The sequence below is a fragment of the Myotis lucifugus genome, unplaced genomic scaffold (assembly GCF_000147115.1).
Source record: "Myotis lucifugus unplaced genomic scaffold, Myoluc2.0 scaffold_12, whole genome shotgun sequence".
Lineage (NCBI taxonomy): Eukaryota > Metazoa > Chordata > Mammalia > Chiroptera > Vespertilionidae > Myotis > Myotis lucifugus.
Genome location: NW_005871060.1, coordinates 14,023,476 through 14,045,158, shown reverse-complemented (window position 1 = coordinate 14,045,158; position 21,683 = coordinate 14,023,476). Strand labels below are relative to the sequence as shown.

General features: G+C 37.9%; 1 protein-coding gene across 6 annotated transcripts in view; it reads right to left on the bottom strand.

Moving 5' to 3' along the window:
- Window positions 1–21,683, bottom strand: part of PDLIM5 (PDZ and LIM domain 5) — a 210,703-nt gene that overhangs the window by 13,134 nt on the left and 175,886 nt on the right. For all 6 annotated transcript variants that reach the window (XM_014452092.2, XM_014452094.2, XM_014452095.2 and 3 more), the window contains one exon: window positions 7,811–7,985. In XM_014452092.2, the coding sequence (XP_014307578.1) occupies window positions 7,811–7,985 (175 nt within the window). The remainder of the gene's footprint in view (window positions 1–7,810; window positions 7,986–21,683) is intronic.

Below are 21,683 nucleotides of genomic sequence, written 5' to 3'. Positions count from 1 at the left end.
GACAGAGTTTTATAAGAAGCCTAAGCTTTTCCACCAGGTGGGTATCTGGTTATATATGCCTGAAAAATCTGCCAGGCTTAATTTACTGTGACTGTAACATCAGATATGGTGAACTTCAGGGTTTTATGCTGCCATTGGTTTGGACATTAATTAAAGTAGTTCAAAACAATTTACCAGGGTGAATTTTTTATATATATATATATAAGAATACATCTTCAGCTCATCCACAAGCCTGGATGGCCCCATGAGGCCAGTATCCTTAGGCTCCTCAGTTTGTAAAAGAAGTCAACCAACCTCAGACTCTGAGTTCTGTTAAAGCAAAGGGTTGGTATGCACTTGGCATAAAGGGTTCTACTTCTGGAACACATCTATCAGTGTTACCAAACAGTTAACAACGTTCATCTTAGAAAAAAAATTAAAAAAAAAATATATATATATATATAAAGAATTAAGAACAATAAAATCCAATTTCTAAAATATGTGTTGAGATAACTCAAATCCATCAGAGAAACGGGTCCTGCAAATCAGAGAGACCATTCTAGAATTATTCCTTTAATGGCCAGTGTTCAGTGTGATACCATCCGTCTGTACTGACACCTGCTACAGAATACAGCTCCATGGAATCCACCTCTGCTCTTCCTACTGTTCAAAGTGTTCTTCGTTAGGCCACACAGGCCATCTTCACAGGCTTCCTTGGAGAAATTCTTTTCAGATTTTTGCAATAAGAACAGTTTTGCTTCTTCTGAGTAAAAGAAGTATTTATCTCACTGTGCTAGTATAGTAATTTGGAAAATTAACTCCTTTTTTGTTGACTGCTAGAAGGCTTGAAGCCAAATTTAGTCTAACCATAACAAGTCTGTGTGTCACTGTTATAGGTCTTATCCAATCTCAATGTCAAATTTCTGCCCAGTGTTCATTTTTAATAGTCCCATTCAAGATTTTTATTCTTCTCTTGATCCCTTTTGCAATTTAGAAGGTTTTCTTTATTACATGCATTTTTTTAAAAGCTTTCTGGACTAGAGTCCACTACAAAAAATCCTATATAATAAAAGGCTAATATGCAAACTGACCAAACAGCAGAATGACTGGTCGCTATGATGCTCACTGACCACCAGGGGGCAGATGCTCAATGCAGGAGCTGCCCCCTGGTGGTCAGTGTGCTCCCACAGGGGGAGCGCCGCTTAGCCAGAAGCCGGGCTCACAGCTAGCAAGCACAGCAGCAGCAGGAGTCTCTCCGGCCTCCGCACAGCGCTAAGGATGTCCGACTGACGGCTTAGGCCCGCTCCCCACAGGAGCGGGATCCCGGACTGTGAGATGGTGCAGGCCGGGCTGAGGGAAACCCCCCTCCCCACAAGTGCACGAATTTCTTGCACCAGGCCTCTAGTAGATAAATAATATTGTCCATTGAAAGGGTAATTTTAAGGTATTTCCTTAGTTTCCTTATCATATTTGAATAGTGAATGATCTTAACAATAAAGAAACTCCCTCTGCACCTTTAAAAAGTGAGTTGAAAATGACCCTTGCTCCTGCCAAATCTCCTTTCTTAAACAAACACGCTCTGTGCAGATACTGACCTAACCTGATACTCCTTGGCTGCACTGAGAGTATCTTCCATCAATGCCCTTAAAGTTATGTAGAGATTAAACAATAACATCTTCTGCTTATAACATAGTGCTCTCTTCTCTGTGTCAGCAGAGACTAATTTAACAAATTCATTATTAACACAGGATTAGCACTGAAGCAGTTCTTCTAGTTCCAGGTAGAACTGGGTTTCCATCTGTAAACTGGAATGACAGGCTTGGATAACCGCAAAGTGGAATTAAGCATTCAGCTACCTCTTATGATACTCCACACCTCTTGAGCCCTTACTAAATACTTGTTGACAGACGAAGGAAGAGAGGGGAACGAGTTAAAGCACTGATTGGCTGAGAGAGAAGAACTATGGCATGAAACTATTTTCCCTGTTTCTCTTCTGCTGTGAGACACCAAAAAGAAAAAAATAAAGAGCTAGGGAAGAAAGCTAAGAGAAGAGATCAGAGGAAAAGAAAAGATTACAAATAGGTGAAAAGAATTGCAAATTCATTTTTTAAAAACATTTTTTAAAATTAATTTTTAGAGAGAGAGATAAACATAGATCAGCCACCTTGACCAGGAATCAAACCGGCAACCTTTCGTTGCACAGGATGACACCCAACCAACTGAGACACACCAAATAGGCACAATCTAACAGGGATTTAACTGTGAAATCAAATGCTTACTTCATGCTTCCCTTTGTTATTTAACTTTCACAATAACTCCCAGTGATAGACATTAACTCTGTGAAGAGATGAAGCTAACATCTTAGAAGTTAGTTAACTTTCCTAAGATCCTATTGGATGATACCCTAAAGCTGGTCCCTCCAAGGCCCAGCCACCATAGATTAAACATTTTATTTGACTAAAACGTTCTGCATCAATAAATGTTAAAAACAAAAAAAGTTTTAAAAAAATGAAAAGCTAACCAACAAAAGTTTAAAACAAAGCACATAAAAAAGAACTCACATGCTCCACACTAAATATGGAATCTGATGTTCTATTTAACTAGATACAATAAATAATAAAAATGTATAAGCCAGTATTTATTATGTTCAACTTTTAGGGAGGGCCTATCATGAGCAAACAATCTAAGAAAAAACAAATCTAGAAAAACAGAATGAAATAAAAAAGATTATTGGGAGAAAATGCATAGCACACACATACAAAGTCATAAATACACACAAACGCACATGCAGGAAGAGAAAAGAGTAAAAGAAAATGAAACACAGAGATTATCTTTCAAGATTTATAATACTTCAAAGTAGAAATTCTAACAATCCTTCCAAAAATTTAGAAACACTGTATTTTACCCCCTTCTTCATTCTCAGTGGGTTATGCTCAAACTTTCCAATTTGGAACACAAAAAAATATATAGTTCTTCTTTCATCGAGTATCATCTTTAACTTAATAGTCCTTTAAAATACTGCATTTAAAAGGTTGTAAGGCCTTTTTATTTTGAAAGACATGCTTGTTGAGAATAAATGCATAGGTAAAATGAGCCCAAATATAATAATGAATAGAAAGAAGAATTTCTAAAAAATGGTAACATTAATTAATAAGTTAAAAACAAGTTTATTGGAGGCAATTATAGTCAATTCTTTATATTGAGGTTATTATAAAATCAGAAAAGCAGGAGAAATGTGTGATTCTATATAAGACAAGTGGAATATAATTTCAATTTGGCAACACTAATATCATTCATTCCTCCAAATATTTTTAAAAAGTTCATTCATCAACTGAACAAGTATTTGAACAAGTATTTACTAAATGCAGTGATATGTGCCAGGCCCTGTTCTGGGAGCAGAGACTATTGCAAGAAACAAAGCCAGAAAAAGCCCTACGTGCATGGACTTACATTCTAGTACGAGGGAGAGAGACAACAAAAAGGATAAATAAAATATACAGTATGTTAGATTTTAAATGCTGAAGATACAAATGAAGAGGGAGGGAAGATAGGGAGACTGTGTATGTGTGTGTGAGGGGAGGGGTAGGCCAGGAATACCCTGATAATTGAGTAAAGACCTGAAGGAGAAAGTGAGCTATGCAAATATCTCCGGGATGAGAATTTAGGCAAAGGAAACAGCAATTTTTCACTATAGTAACTCTGAAATTTTGGTCTATGTTTTGCTCATAAATCTTGGTCTGTGTCTTTGGTTGTTTCCTTAAATTCAGGGACGAACACATTAGGCTAAAAACCTTTTATCTTCAAGTAAAATCGTAACCGGAAGAGAAAATAAACAAAGCCTACTATAAAGGAGTGCCCAGAGATTGGAATGGATGGTGAGGCAGCCAAAACACTCTGGTGGCCTCTCCTTGGATAACTGGGATGGCTCTCCTTATGAAGATTACTGAGCGAGAAACAATTCACTAATTTAAAATTCTCTTTCTCACTGCAATCAACAATGGGTTGACTGAATGTGATTGTTCTGGTGCAGGTAAACACAGAACGATAATATTGGGGCAATTTTTTTTAAGCATTCCATATCTAAGAAAAAATTCAAGCACCATAAATCCCTTATTTCTTTCAGAAAGATGCTAAGAGGCTAACTATGAACGGCCCATTTAACTCTGTGTAATGCATGAAAGTGGTCAACAGATTTTAATGCCACCAGATGTGACAGGCAAGGAATAAGCTAGAGTTTTCATAAGCCCTTTCGACCAGGGAAACTAAAATGTGGTTTTGGCTACATTAGTCTGCTTTTCTGTTTCTCTATTACACCAGCACTCCAACAGTCAATCTATGCATGAGGTAAGAGTGGAAGAAATGGTACTCCTATCACAAATGGATTAGAACTGTTCCATAGCAAACTCAAAGTTTCAATAGAATTTCCTAAAATGTAACACCCTATCCATCTGTAAAAAGCAACTAATTAAAGTAATGCTGAAATAATACAATTTAGGCAAAAGATTCATAATCTTTTCAAGATTCAAATAAAACAAAATTTTAAATATTAGATACAAATAAAATTATTTATGGAATTTTAAGCTAAATATGGACTATAAGAGATAACAGTTCAGCCCTGGCCAGTGTTCTCAGTGGTTAGAACATACACAGGTTCAATCTTGGCCTGGTCAGGGCAAGTGTGGAAGGCAATCAATCAATGTGCCTCTCTCACATCAAAGTGTTTCTCTTTCTTTTTTTCTTTCTTTTCTCCCCTCCCTCCCTCCCTCCCTCCCTCCCTCCCTCCCTTCTCTTTCTTTTTTCCTCTCCTCCTCTCCTCTCCTCCCTTCCCCTCTTTCTTCTTCTCCTTCTCCTCTTTCCTCCTTCTCCTTCTCTTTCCTCCTCCTCCTCCTCCCCTCCCCCTCCCCCTTCCTCCTCCTCGATTTCTTCCTCCTCCTCCTCCTCCTCCTCCTCCTCCTCCTCCTCTTCTTCTGCTTCTCTCTCTCTCTCTCTCTCTCTCTCTCTCTCTCTCTCTCTCTCCCCCATCCCCCATTCCCCTCTATCTAAAACTCAATGGAAAAAGATTAACAAAAAGATAACCAATTCAGCACTAACATTTAGTGATTCAGGTTTCTGAGGTTTTAAAAAACAATTAACTTTGTTAAAAATAAAACAAAACAGCCCTAGCTGGTTTGGGTCAGTGGATAGAGCACCAGCCTGCAGACTGAAGGGTCCTGGGTTTGATTCCAGTCAGGGGCACATGCCCAGGTTGCGGGCTCGATCCCCAGTAGGGGGCGTGCAAGAGGCAGCCAATCAATGATTCTCTCTCATCACTGATGTTTCTACCTCTCTCTCTTTCTCCCTTCCTCTCTGAAATCAATATATAAATAAAAAAATAAAACACAAAATTTGCCTCAATCTGGCTTCATTAAAAAAAGTTTTTCAAAATGTCAAATATTTAGAAAAGAAATATAAAATAAACAATATAAATTTAAAACAAAATAAATTACACTGTGGTAAACAAAATTACATATTGTAAACAAACAATATAAATTCTGAAATCTTAAACTTCTTAGAGTTTGCCAGGTTGCAATATCCTGTATGGAAAGTATCAGGCCCGTAACTGCAGCTTATTTTTACAACAGGTGTACAAGAGAATGTCACTTGATCCAATGCCTCCTTGCTTTGGTAAGTGATACTGGCATTGAGGCCAAGAACTAGAATTATGCTTTGACTGGGCCTATGAACTGACACAGACCATTCAAGCTGCTTCAGCATTTGAGCACCAAGCAAATGTGCTATGTTAATTACTGTTAGAAGATCTTGACATGAAGTAATCCCGGGTCCTATTAACTTCCCTATAAATGAAGCTTTAAAGTTGGACTAATAACAAGTGCTGGGATAATTCAGAGCCATATAAAATTTAACAGATGGGGGAGCAATAAGCAATGGCCATTCATGTTATTAACATAATATATATCTATTTCACATGACAATAAGGTTGTGCATTAAAATCACATCCTGATCTAGCATTAAAACTGAAACCAAGGTAGGAAGGGTGGGGAATGTAATTTCTCTCTGAACTAAGTTTTTCAGATGTGCTGATGGTTATTACAGGCTGCCACAGAATCTGATAATCAGACAGCATGAATCAGCAACTGATCTAGTTTGACTTTTCGTTAACCCATCCAATGACATGCTTACAGCAACACACAAATAGCACCGACTCCTGTCTCCACAGAGGGTGTGTGTCTGCTCACCATGTAGTATCCCTAAATACCAGTTTCCATAACCGAAGCACCATACTTAACAAAGCAATGTGCCAAGTTGGAATTTTCATTTCATTCATATTAAACCTAATATAACTAAAAACAGTGTTTCATTTACTGGAGTAAAGCAGTACCAAACTAGATTTTGTAATAGTTTAAATATTTCTGCAAGGCAATAACCCTATAAGTAGTACTTTCAGAAAAATGACTCTATCCAAATTAATACTGCAGCCTGAACTATGAGTGGGTCTGCGTGCCCTATTCCAGTCAAACATTCACCGGGTGCCTGATACTGCGCAGGACTCTGGGAACCTCTGATCTCTGATTTCTCCTCTTCCCATAACCACTGCCACTGCTCCTGGCTAATTCCTAGTAGCAGGCACTACTCTCCATGGAAAATACAAACAGCTTACAAAATATCGTATTATGATTCCATTTCTGTAAACAACATCGGTCCTGTGTTTGTTTTAAAAGTGTGAATTAAAATACTAACAGTGGCTAGCTTAGGAAGTGGAATTATGGGTGAATTTTTGCTTTCAGTTTTTCTACCTTTTTGATATGTCACAATGAACATGGACTACCTTTAAAATATAAAAGCTATTTTATTTTTAATCACTTATTATTAAATAGTGGGTTCAGGAGAAGCGTATTTATATTTGGTTCTTAAATAAAGTATTGAGGCTTCTTGGGCTCCACTGTAACGAGACACATTATCCTAAGCAATAATTATGTAATAGAAGGAGGGAAAATACAAGTTAAGTCTCAACCTTAGAGAAACCATTGTTTGCACTATGTCAAAACAGGATAAATTAAAAACAAGGGGAGAGCATGAGCAGTCATTTCAACTGATCATTTGCTACTGCCAACAAGGCAGCTCACGAAGGCAACAGGTCCTGCTGGTGGGATCCCTGCAGTCAACACTCACACCTAAACCTCGGCACATTTTAAAAGCCACTTATTAAGAAATGCTCTGAGGGTTAATAAGTGCCAGTGCAGTGCACTCACTTAAGATTTCTGGGCCTTTTCCTATGTGGAATTTAAAAGACAATAAAGTAAGATTTGGATAAAAATATTATAAAGAAGCAAGCTGTGATGTAATCTAAAATTTAAAGCATTTATGCATATATAGACCTGGAGGTAATTATATCTTTCAGTGCTTAGGTCTTCAAAAACCCAATCTTTTTTCCTATAGGACTCAAAGTTCTTTATTTTATGTCACCAGTTATTTTTCATCTAAATGGAAGTCCTCACTTTTATAATTTGCAAAATAATGAAGTTCAGCTAAATGATCTTCAGGGTCCCTTTGAGTCTTAACATTTTATTATTCTTTGAAAGGCCACATAAGTCATTACTTTTCCTTAGGAATAAATAACTGAAAAAAAAGGTATTTTTAGTTTTAATTTCAAGGGCCCAGAATGACTTTTCACTATAATAAATTCTAAAAAATATATTCATATTTATCTACTTCAATAACATTTACATAGAAATGTGGCAAGGATAATATTGTGAACCTTTCAGAAAATAAAATATAAATAAAAATCAACATTCTTATTAAGTACACCCGAGAAATTCCAAAAACAACCAACCTGATGACCTGGTTGCAGTGAGCGCACATGGGAGTCCGTTTCCCTGCTGGGATGTGCTCTGCTCTTTGCACGAAGGTGTCCTGGTCGCTTGGCTGGGGCTGCCCCCCAGCGGAGTTGGCTGAGGCCACTGCTCCTGAGGAAGTGGAACTATTTGAGATTCTTCCAGTGGAAGGTGCTAGGGATTAAAACAAAGAAAAATCAGAATGAGAATAAGCCAAATATAAACTTTCTCTAATAAATAATAATAGTACTTCTAAAAATAATCTACTCACTGTCTTATTCACTCACACACTCACTCACATTTAAGGAGAGGTTATGTACCAAACACTGGACTGTGATTACAGAGATTAATAGAAATGAAAATCAAGGATCACAACACAAAGAGTTATGACAGATGCATGCATAGCATGTTGCAGGAAACATAAATACTTCTGTATCCAGGGGGAGATAGTTAAGGTATTGACAACGAGGTATTTCTAGTCATATAGACATCTCTGCTAAGTGTTAATTAGATTTCACTTGAACTATATCACAGGTACATTAAAACTCTCAGTGGGTTGAAAATAACAATTCTATATTGTTATCTATATTCTCCTCCTATATTCTTCTAAGGAGACTATGCAGTCAGTCACCCAGTCATATAAGGTAGCTATGAAAAATCATCTTAGGACCTTCTTCTCCCTCATCTGTGGTTGTAATGGGTTCCGTTAATTTTATTTCACAATAATTCTTAGTTTTGCCCTCTCATCTCCATTCCTACAACACTGTCCTGGTTTAGGTCCTCAATGTCTGCCACCAGGACTAGCTATACCAAATTGTCGTCCTCCACAAATGCATCCTCCCAACTGCCACCGAAGACTGCAGCCTGGCCTGATCACAGACCCGCTTGTAGGATTTCCCTGTTCTTTGAGCACGGAATGTAGTATAAACTTCTATTCACCGCATGCAGGTTCACCAGCGGTCTCTGCCGGGTCCGCCACGTCATCTTTCACTACTGCCTTTCACTTTGTGCTACAGCAACACCTAACTGCCTCACTTTTTCTTGTGAACAGGTCTTCACTGTCATTTCTCTATGCTTCTTCCTCTTTACCTAGTAACAACTACTTATTAAGATTCAGCCCAAAAGCCAATTGCTCCAAAAATTCTCCTTGAATTACCTCTCCCTGCTGCCCCTTCCATGTTTCTCTTCCATGTTCGCATAGTTTTCTGTGAATGATTTTATTATTGCTTCTTCTACACATATCTGTGTCTTTTGTTCCCCAACCAGCTAGTAAGCTCCCTGAGGGCAGTGAGTGTCTTATTCATTACCCTCACATCTAATACAGTGCCTGGAATAAATAAACAAATGAATGAATAAACTGGAACCAATACATAAGTGAATGAATGCAAAACTGTAAAGACTGAAACCAACAGAAGGCTATAGCTCCTTACCCACAGGCAATTAAAATGTAATGGAAGAGAAAAAAGCATATATTAAAAAGGTTTAAAAGGAACAACTTTTAAGAAAAGCATGCAGAGCCTAGCTGGTTTGCCTCAGTGGTTGGAGTGTCAGCCGAGGACTGAAGGGTCCGGGATTCAATTCTGGTCAAGAGCACGTACCTCAGCTGCAGGCTCAGTCCCGGCCCCAGTCAGGGCATGTACAGAAGTCAACCAAGCTATGTGTCTCTCTCACATCAATGTTTCTCTCTTTGTCTCTCCCCCTCCCTTCCACTCTCTCTAAAAATCAATGGAAAAAATATCCTCAGGTGAGGATTAACAAAAAATAAGAAAAAAAGAAGCAAGTACAATACAAATTAACAAAGTAGTGTATGTGTGTCTATTGACAGGATCTATATTAAAGGTGTGGTCAAAACTGGATGAGACTAATTAGGATAATGGAAAGGACAATTCTCCCTCCCAGAACAGAGCCTGTCAGCAATGACATGCAAGTACAGAGCCGGAAACCATGCATTTAGAAACACTTCGCACGTCTCCTGCGGAGCTCCGCCTGGCACTCGAGCTGTGAAATGGCACTTTACAGGCCAGGGAACTCGACTCTTGCCCATGTTTTAAATGAGTCCACTGGACTAGGAATATGTGTTCATTCTCTTCAACTCACACTTTCTCTTCTAGAAATGGGAAAGAAAATTGCTATAACATTCACTGTGAACACTCTCTTCCTTGTCACCTCATTTACTCACACAGCGCAACTGGGGGCCCTCCATTTCTGTATCAGGTCTGATTTCTCTTGGAGCACCAGATAAGCACCTCAATGCCCGATCTTGCCTGTACGTTCAGGACATACACTGTATTTCACCTTCTTGCACACATTGCCAGCTCTTCCCAAGAACTCCCATGGTTGAATTTTCCCACTTACTCAGACATGGCCGTCTGCCTCCCTGACATGGTCCCCAGATGCTAACAAGGGTTTCATTACAACTGTCTGCAAGGTCTGTCCCTTCTTGCTAATCCGAACCCATCCTCTATCCCTTGAGTCCTGGTTTGAATCCCGGCAGCCCAGACCATTACAAGTCTCCTAAGCAGTCTCTCTGCTGCACTCTCTTCTTCAACCACTTCTGCTAAGTTCTTTTCCCAAATACACTAGTCTGACCATATATTCTTTTTTAGAAAGCTTTCGGTAATTCCCTGCTATGAACTATTTGCTGTCCTAACAGTCCAGCCCCTTAGCGAGCTCACTCCAATCTTTCTAACAACCTGGTCTTTTATGATCACCTGCATCTTTGCCATCATCATCATACTTGATTTTATTTATTTAATATTTAACTTGTGCTGGCACTATTCTCAAATCCTGACAGCAGCCCTATGACTTGGGCACAATCAGCACCACTCTTTTACTCTGAGTTCAAACACAGAATAAAAGGCAGTCCTGAACCCAGGCGGTTTGTGCTCTTAACCACTGTGCTATAGTCTAGTCACTGTCCCTTGAACTTGCCATGTCATCTCCTGCCTCTATGATCCTCAGCCAATGAAAGGGCCCTTTCTCCTCTGATACTCAGTTTTTCCATTCTGTGAGGCCACGGATGTTCCATTTTTGTCCCCAGTATTCCCTGAACACTCCAGCTAGAAGTGCTCTCTTGCTCCCCTTAATGTCTATTAACACCCCTGCCTGTATAATTTATTTGTTATTAACCAGTAGGTCCTATAATGCCTTTTCCTTATTAAGTCAATTACAAACTCTTAAAATTATGAGGACAAACTATATATTCCTTTCTAGCCACTACCAGAAAACTGCCTTAAAAACAGAAGTAAAAAAATTACTGCTTAATCAAGTAAATGAAAAAGGGAAGGCTCTGAATCACTTTCATTTTGCCTTTTTAAATGGAAACTATAAAGATAGAGGCTTTTAAAATGTGTATTGGGTTCAGGATTTCAAACAGTGGGAAAGCTACCAATTGAAAAATCTGAAAATGAGACCTCAAAGAGAGTCCAACCCTTTCATCTACCATATGCCTTTATTTTATCACATTATCTATGCATAAGCCCTAAAGTCCCGAGTCACTGAGACAGTTTTAGCAATGAAAGCGTGTAGTAATTCTGCATCAGTCATTGTAAAATGGGACATAACCCATCTGGCCCATGCCTCAAGGAGAAGGTGCATGGGGAACGAACTTATTTAACATGAGAAGCCGTTCTTAAACTTGAAACATCTGACCATCTTAAACACATATAAATAGGCTCTAAGCTCACTGCTGTTCCCTGCTTGTGAAGAAAGCTTTGCTTTCTGTGACTGCCCCATTTTCGCCACGTTGGATAAGACCGAAGTTCTCACACCTCCGTTTTGTTGCCGTGTTGCTAGCACACTGGCCCGCACACAAAGCTACCCAAACCTGTTAATTGCCAGGCCCTGAACACGTCCAAGCCCCAGTTATTTCCCATATGAATAAAGTGATGATGTTTCATTTCTTCAGATTGAATTTCTCACTACTCTAGCACAGGAATGGGCAACTTTTGAGCCATCCGGTGCCAGCCCGGCCTCTGCTCGCTTGGCTTCCTGGGGACAGGGAGGTGTAAAAAGGTGAGGTCTTGGGCATGGGGAAACAGCGCAAAAGGAGCCCTGCTTCCTTTAGAATCTGTAGAGCACTGAGCTACCATATAGAGCAAACAGTCTTCCATGGGTGACAGTGATAAAACTACTTCAAATTTATTGAACCTGTTCTAAAAATCAACCACTTTAAGGTAGAAAAAAAATACATTTCTTTAGAGATAGCAGCTTAAAGATGACAATCTATGTATTTGTAATAAAAGGGTGGTTTTTTTCCCCTCTTAAATACTAGTAGAACTATTAAATAAGAACATGGAATTAGCCCATTTCATAAGCTAAGGTTCTTAGTCACAAAAAATTTAAGTGACTTATGCTAACTGAATAATGAATGAGTCCATAAAGGGTCACAATGGGAACCTTAGGAAATTCTTGACTCAAGTTTTCCTTTTCAACCTTAATCTTGAGCTACTTTTATTAAATTTGGCTTCTTTTATGGCTAATCTTTACCCCATTAGGTTCTTGTTTTAAAATAATTTTTTCCTCTTGTATCAGATACATTTCAGCACCACAAAGCTCATCTAGAAATTGAGAGTCACTAACTACTTTCCAAACCCAGTACTGGTGAGAATACCTTCTATTCACTTTAGAATGGTATGTGAGTCTAAAGTTTTCAATGACATGCATTCCTAATTATTCTATGCTTTTGTTTTTTAGCACTGACAGTCAAACCTAAAATTACAAAGATTATCATTAAATAAGTAAACATAAATTAGTGGGAACACCCAGAAGCATAATAGACTACTTTCTTAGTGTATACAGTAAGATGTAAAGTTGTCAAATTAATCGGTAAAATATACCCCTAAAAAAAACAAACTTAAGCAACAACAGATATTGCTCTTACTAGATGCAGTGCTTTTTAATTCCTGAACATTTCATTCAGTAGAACAAGTTTGGTGCTGGAACGTGAACTGCTCACAATGCAAAAAATGCATAACTTGATGACTTCTTACCAGCTCCACAGTATTTCCTGGTCCAAGCCATTATCATCTTTTGTTTGGCTTATTACAGTTACTGCCTCTAGATTTTTACTTCCACACTTGCCAACAACACAGAGGCCAGTAAAATCTAAGTCAGATTATGCTGCTACTCTGCTCAAAACCCTCCAATTTTTCCCTCCCAAGTTAGAACTAAAACCAAAGCTCCTATAGAATCTGACTCCTGCTATCTCCCTGCCCTGATCTGCCCCTCTCCTCTCTGCCCACTACATATGATCCACACTGGCTTCCCTACTATTCCTATCAATGGCCAGCATACTCCTGGTTCAGGGCTTCTGTCCTTTCCATTCCTCTGTCTGGAAATATTTCCCAAACTTTTGCATGGCTTGTTCCCGCACTACCTTCAGGTCTCTGCTCAAAGGCCATTTTATATATGGCTTTCTCTGACCATCCTACATAAACAGCATCCCCTCCCCACAAACCACATTCCCTATACTCCTTAACTGGATTACCTTCCTCCGTAGCATTTATCTAACCTATTTTACAGGCTTTTTACTATCTATCTCTTCACACTTTGAGGCCAAGGACACTATTTTATTTGTTGCATAGCAGTCTTTGGCATATTGCTTAATAAATCTTTGTTTAGAGAATGAATGACTCCAGCCTAAAATAACTGTCTTCCCACTAAAAGAAATAGACTTTTTAGAGAAACTGTTGACTTGAGGACTGGGACAAAAAATGAACAAGGAATGTCTAAAATATCTTGTCAAATTAGAAAGCTATCAGGGAGTACTACAGTTGCATCAAATGGACTTGTCAAAGCAGATAAGACAGTTTCTGAATTAATAAGAATAACAACTCCAAAAGATCTAAATGCTTCCAATATGTTCAAACCCAGGAGCTCACAATTCTGGATTTTCTTTAAATTGCATTGGTCAGCTTTAGAGGATGCTAAGGAACCAAATCTTAATTTTAAAAACCAGCAAAATGTAATACAGGGAAAGAACCAAGCTTTAACAAAGTATTGCCTCATCATTGATCATGTGTCATCTATATACCTCACACTCCCTTGCATCTCTGAACTATTTTGAAGCAAATTCAAGATTTATCATTTAATACAGACTATTTCTGTATGATCTCTATGAGAACTTTTTTTAAAAAACCTAACCATAATACCATTATTGCACCTAAAATAACAACCTCAAATAACCAATCAATTTTCAACTTTTTTTCAGATTGCCCTCTGTATTAGTTTTCTACTGGATTGAGCTAAAAGAACTGATTCCAGAGTCATCAGCATATTGCTAACATTTGAGGCTGTGGGAGTTAATGAGATTGCTCTAGGAAAGAGTAACATGAAAACAGAAGAGCTTCCAAGGCATAAGGCAAGTAACAAATACAAAGAGAGAGGCAGTTTGAGAAAAACCAGCAGAGAGCATCATGGAAGGCAAAGGAGGAGAGTGGACAATTGGACAATTTGGGATCCAAGAACACATCTGCCTGACTCCTAAGCCTATGTCCCTATGCAATCATCCATCAAATACTTATCATGTGCCTTCTGTGAGTCAATTGAAATATGAAGGCAGATCTCCATAAATGTGATCTAACCCAGGAAGTACTAACTTCTGGACCAGCTTAGAAGGAGGGGATAATGGTAATTGAGATGATTAATTTCTCCTATTTGAATTTCTTTAATGAACCTGGTAAGATAGATTAAGGAATAATAGATGAAAAAATTGTTTTTCATTTGCCTGATGCCTAACATGCTTAGATTATCACTTTTAAAACTTTCCTGTATTTTGTAAGATATTAATTTCCTACAGAGATGTTTCTTTCCTTAAACCTGGCTGCCGATATTTTTCAGCCATTATAATCAATGGCTGCAAAGTTCTTGAACTAAAACATAAAAAATATAAAGCTAGATATTTCACATTTTGAGAACATTTAAGAGGCTTTATATAAACTGCTTCAGAAATGATAATATAATTATAGATCTAATACTACTTTTACTGAGGACAAACAGGCTTGAAACATTAGAATTCTGTATCCATTTTGTTGCACACTCTATATTGGTCTAAATATTTCAACTACTACGTTTGAATTAAGATTCAGCAGCAGAAAATGTAAATTTAGGGATAACCATACTATATACTTTTAAAAATCCTATATTTCATTCTTATTAAGTCTGAAATGAGGCTATTAAGAATACTGTCCCCCCCACCCCCCAAAAGAAGAGAAACAAATACTGACAGCCCTGACAAGACAGAGGTCACCTGTGAAGTTTTATGGTGTGAAAAACAACTGTTCAATTGCAAGGGGCGCTCCTGTTATAAACGGAAGCTAATGCTGTCCTCAGAGCAATAACTGGGCTACATCAAAGTGACATTCTGGCACTCTTGGGGAGATAAAGTGCTGCAAATCAGCATCTCAGAGAGTATGTGCACAAAGGCATGGTAGAAATTTTACACATACTAAATTGGGTAGCAGCGATGGCAACACACTTGCACACCACCGTGCTCAGCCAGTGCTTTCTTCTTCCTCCCATCCCCAGCCAGCTCCAACAGATGGTGGCCAGGGAGGCATAGAATCTGCGCATTTTTTCTGTCAAGCTCCTTATGTTGAAAGTATAAACAACGGTCTACTCTCCATAACCCAGGCATGAAACTGTATCCAGTACAAATAGAAAAGGTTTAAAGTTAAGCCAAGATCTAGGATCAGAGGGAAGTACATTCTGGAGAGGTTTCTGCAAATTTTATTAAATGGAATCAAGGAGTTTTTAATTCAATGATTAAAAGCAAAACTGGACAGATTAAACTATTATCATTTCTCTAAGCAGTGGAGAATGCTGGTATGTATGCCATAAAGAATTGGAACAGGTGCGCCCAAGACTAAGTATCAAATATTTCCGCAACTTCAGGAGGTTAGTTTCTTCCATTAGCAACCAGCCTTTCAACTCTAAGAACTCAGATTAAATTGGATCTAGAATGTCTTAATTAAAGTGAGTGTGGGGACTTGGATAAGGTTCCATTCTCTTCTTTTTTAATTTGTTGCATTACACATCATCAACATTTGGGAAACACAGACTTGCCTTTTTCTCTTCCTAACTGATCTGAGCAATAAAACTTTCATGTGGTTAGTTACAACTAAACGAAGCCCAGTCTGTATCTTGTAAAGAGATGAAATACTGGTAATAAAATATCTGGTTTACCACTGTTCATTTAAAATCAACAAATTATTTATCACTTATAGTAGTTTCTAAATAATCTCAATATCACTGTCCCAACTTCAATTTTTGTAATAGAAAGACAAATCCATGCTCTAACCAGCAGCAGACAATATGCTCCTGTGAAAGAGCAGGGAGAGAGGTAATGGGTAAGAAGGGGAAAAAAATTTAAAAAAATAAAACAGAAAAAAAAATCAGATAAAATATTTTAAAAACTAAAACAAATATGAGGCATGGTTCATGACATCAGGAATGCTGAAGAGAATCACTGGTGACTGCATGAAGACTGTGTAATCTAAGAAGTTATTTAACACTAGAGGCCCAGTGCACGAAATTCATGCATGGGTATGGTCCCTAGCGGCTGCCGGCCGGGGCCTCCCTTCCCATGGTTGGCCGGCCGGCTCCGCTCCCTGGTCGAACTCCTGGTCAAACTCCCAGTAGAGGGGACAATTTGCACATTAGGCTTTTATTATATAGGATATAACATTCCTAGAATTTTGCTGGTATTTGGAGTTCTGATATATCTTATTTCCAAAATAGTATGAAACCCAAATTGGGCTTGGCTTTTACCATTGTCCTACTGATGTTCATCTACATAAGTGAGAAAGTAGCCTAACCTCATAAATAAAGGAGAAAAGTCCCTCAGGTTTGAACTGATCATACATAAAATTCTTTTAATTTGAGCAACAACAAAAAACTGAAGCAGAAAAGGGAAGAATACTTAAGTAGATTTCCTCATGTCAAGCAATATCAATAACTGTAAAATTTAAAACCTGGGTTACTTTTTACATTTGTATCACCACTACTAATTCTCTAAGATATCTATCTCTCTTAATTAAAGTCATTAGATCCCTGAAATAAATACAATTTTATTATCATTATCCAAAGTTATGTTTGGATTTCACATCTTTTAAGAAAGCAGAGAACACTGCTGAGCTATTTTTTGCTGGAGGAAGCAGTATATATAGCGAAAGATTGATGTTAAGATACCTTGTTCCAATCATTTCTAGCTGTGTAAACTTAGAAATGTCATCATTCTGGGTCTTAGTTTCCCCAACTGTAAAACAGCAATCATAACAACTCCCTCCAAGTGTGAGAGAGTTAAATGAGGTAGTATAAGTAAAGGGAGGACTTACAGTTCCTTGAATGTGTAAGATTTGCTGCATCAATGTCAATTATTACTACACTCTCTTACCTGGGTAAAAAAAAAATAAAGTGTCCATGCACTCATTCAACAACTACTTAGAGGATACAAACAGTAATTTAGATATAGGAACCCGTCTGGTATGAATGATACACCCAAGAATAAGATTCCTGTCCCAGAAGAGTTTATAGAGACAACAAAGTGCCTTATTGCTCATTAGTATTATCCAGAGTGCCCATGACACCCAATACAGTTTGCGTCTATTGTGCAGAATTGTCAAGCATAATTTTTCTTGAGTCTGGCACCTTAGACCACTCGGCCATCCTGACACATTAATTTTTCTTATTCCTATAGTTTAAACCTATGGTTGGCAATGTTTCTTCTGTAAATGACCAGAAAATAAATATTTTAGATTTTGTGGGCCATATGATTTATGTTGAAACTACTCAGCTCTGCTATTGTAGCACAAAGGAGCCTTAGACAACATGCAAACAAATGAGTATGGCTGTGCTTCAATAAAGCTTTATTTACAAAACCAGGTGGTGGCCCAGATGTGACGAAGGGCCAGTTTGCTAACCTCTGGTATAAACCAGATGCATCAATTAATAAAAAGTATTAATTCTTTGTTAAAAGCATATATGAGTAAATCCAGGTATCTTTCCTTACAAAAGATGTAACATTTTAATCTCAGGTTGAAATGAAAATGGGAAGAAAGACAAGCTTTTACAATGTGCACTGGAAAGCTTCCAACATGGAAATAAATCCCAATAAGACAACATTTAGAAGAAAAGAAAGAAGGCAGTTCATGGTTGTTACTTTTTTCTCCTGAGAGTCATGATTCTAAACAAAAATCTACTTGCTATATAAAGAGATATAGCATATCTACACGCTTCACACCAAGGTTTTGACAATGGACAGCTCCAGCCAGGCCTTTGTGGCCAGTGGACTGTTTAGTTTAATGATGTCAAAAAGCAGGGGAGCAGATGGCAATAAAACATTATTAGAAGAGATGAAACATAAGCAACTGGTAGCAGTTTACTTATTCATATAAAAATTTAAAAATGGAACCAATAAATCTATCCATCTTAGCTAAGCAAATCTAGTTATCTCGATTTATTACTGCAGCGTAAAGCCTACAATGAAATTTGGGATGGTTGGAGAAACAGTAATTTCCTTTCTCACCCCTATCTCCTTTAGACTTCAAATAAAAGATAGAATTTATATCCACTTACAACTGAGATGCACATCATTCAGTTTTTGATCTAATCAGATCTCACAAATATATCTGAGTCTTCCTCGAAAAAAATCCCTACAAAGAATATAAGATCTCTCCAAAGCTCTTTCCGTAATGAATAAATAAGCTTTTCTTTATTTCTAAAATGTAGCACACATCAGAGGCAGAGTATAATAAAGGGTCCTGCTAACTAGAATCTTAGCTAAATTTAAAGAATTGACTTTAGATGCAAAGAAAATGTTACTTGAAACATCTTAATAGTTGTTAGTCACTAGTTTATCCTCCCTATGTAAGGCAATAATCCTTTCTACACTACCACTAAGAGATTCAGTTCCCCTTAAATATATTCATTGATGTTATCTTCTGACACAGGAGAATGCACTACTTAGTCAGAATAACTGGGTTAAAATCACTAAAGGACCCTGGACAACTCTTTGACATCTCTTAGACTCTGTTAGCCTCATTGGTATAATGATGTCCATTTAAATTTTTCATAGTCTTATCTAATTGTACACTCCAAATAAAAAAGATACTTTTAAATAGCGAAAGCATTATATGCCCAGCCGGTGTGGCTCAGTGATTGAGTGTCAACCCAGGAATCAAGAGGGTCGCCAGTTCGATTCCTGGTCAGGACACATGCCTGAGTTGCAGACTCCATCCCCAGTAGGGGGTGTGTAGGAGGCAGCCAAATAATGATGTTTCTTTCTCATCAATGTTTCTATCTCTCTATCCCTCTCTCTCTAAAAATCAATAAAAACATAAAAAATATTGAAAGAATTATAAAACCAATTATTACTACCTACCATTTTACTGTTAAATGAGGTTGGTTGCCCCCTTCAAGGCTACCCATTATATTCCTGAGTTCCAAATGCCCAAAAAAGGATGGTAAGTAAAGTTAACTATTCATTTTGAAAAGTAACTTTGTGTCTTTTGCCATTTTTTATTTCACTCCCCAAAAAGTTGTGTCCCTAAAATACCTACAAATGATCTCAACTTTTCTGTTGACACATTACTTGTACTGTGCTTCTTCAAATCACAATTTATATTTTACAAAAGAATCACCAATTTTTACAAATCTGTCAATTAAGAGCTCTTGCCTTTACTACATATATTAAAACTATTTCATAAAGAAAAAAGCAATTCACTAATAAAAAGTTTATATACCTATTACATGATACATATAAAGGGAATAATGCCCTACGTAGAATATAGGGAAATTAATATTTGTTCAATATGGAGTATCAGAGGCTAAGCATGCCTACTAATAAATGTTAAAATACTAGGAGTGTACTGAGTATGTCACCATATCAGCTAAATGCGCCTGTAATTTTCTCAGTGGAATGTCTGCCTCCATGGACACATTTAACAATAAAAGTAAAATAAAATGAAATAAATCCACTACTTTCTTGCCAACATTGCAGGACATAAGAATAAACAGGGAGTTATGTGTATATATGGTTAAAGAAAACATGAAGGTAGCATTATTTTATCATGCTATAAGTACAGCTAATGAAAACAGCTAAAAAAGAAAATATTTCAGCACAGCTAGGTAACACTAACTACAGTGAAAGAAAATATAACAAAGTTGTGTGTGTTTTTTCCAATGGCTCTATGAAATAGTCACAATTCTTTACAGAAAACTGAGATTAAAGTATTAGCCAATATTGTAAAGATTGCTCAATGAGGTTTTGAGTAAAAAATCATGTATACTAAACATTTATAATGGCAATACATTTAAGTATTATTACAAATACTCTCAAAATCAACATATTTTGAAAGTGGAAAAGAAGAAAAAACCTGTAATTAATGAAAAAAAATGTAAGGCCTATCTACAGATAAAGCTTTCTGTGCTACATACAAATGATAAGCATTTAATTTTTGACCAACAGGGTGCTACAGAATTTTTCTTTTTTTGTCTTGGAAGAATCAATCCTTTTTCTATCTCATCTTTGTTTCCATGGCAACATGTACAACATGTAGTATAAGTGCTTCGTGCAAAGACAAGCAGTACAAGGAGGATCATGCCAAAGTTACCAATCTCATATTTGCAGATATAAAGAATGAAAAGAGTCAATATTTAGAAAATGCGAATTTCGAGGAAATAAATGCGCTTCCCTTAGGAAATGCTATAAAAATAGTTATGTTATGTTATTAAAGTAAACTTTAACTTATTTCTCCAGTACAAGATGCAATCCACTCAGACTTATATTTTGTAACTAGACACATTACATTTAAAAAACTAAAGACACATTCAACCAGTTTTCCTGCCATTATCAGACTTACTTAGAATTAGGTATAGTTTGTTCAAACCGAATATATTCTCTACCATTTTAATGGAAGATACATTATACTCTATAGGGAATAAGGCTCCCTGGAAGAGCAATGGCTAGAACGTGCATCCCAGTCAGGTGAGAGTGTAAGCACTTGGCATACTCTTGCCCCTAGAATGCTCTTCACTGCCACTGCCACTGTCATTGCCCAGGGTAATACTCCTTATCATCCTGTCTATGCTGGATTACCTCAGCACCTCTTAGAGCAAGCATGTCAAACTTGGGCCGCATGTGGCCCACAACGAACATTTTTGTGGCCCAGCCAATATAACGGTATGTAAGAAACATTTTAATAAAAATTTTGTAACTTAATTTTTATAATATCCTGTTATACATAATCCTATATAATAAGAGGTAATAAGCAAACTGACCGTCACACCCTCACAACATGGCCACCCCATGTGGTCACAACATGGCCGTGCTCATGTCATCACAAGATGGCCGCCCCCATGTCATCACAAGATGGCTGCCACAAGATGGCTGACAGGGGAGGGCAGTTGTGGGCAACCAGGCCTGCAGGGGAGGGCAGTTGGGGGCAACCAGGCCAGCAGGGGAGGGCAGTTAGGGGCAACCAGGCCGGCAGGGGAGGGCAGTTGGGGGGGACCAGGCCAGCAGGGGAGGGCAGTTGGGGGCAATCGACTGGCAGGGGAGCAGTTAGGCGTCGATCAGGATGGCAGGGGAGTGGTTAGGGGGTGATCAGGCTGGCAGGCAGAAGTGGTTAGGGGCAATCAGGCAGGCAGGCAAGCGGTTGGGAGCCAGCAGTCCTGGATTGTGAGAGGGATGTCTGACTGCTGGGATGTCCCACAGGGATCAGGCCTAAACTGGCAGTTGGACATCCCCCGAGGGGTCCCAGATTGTTCAAGAAAAAATATTAATTTTTATTAAAGTGTTTTATTATTTTATGTTTAACGATTACTCATTTATTTCAGACTTTTGTATTCAGCATGTCTCTATTGAAATAAACC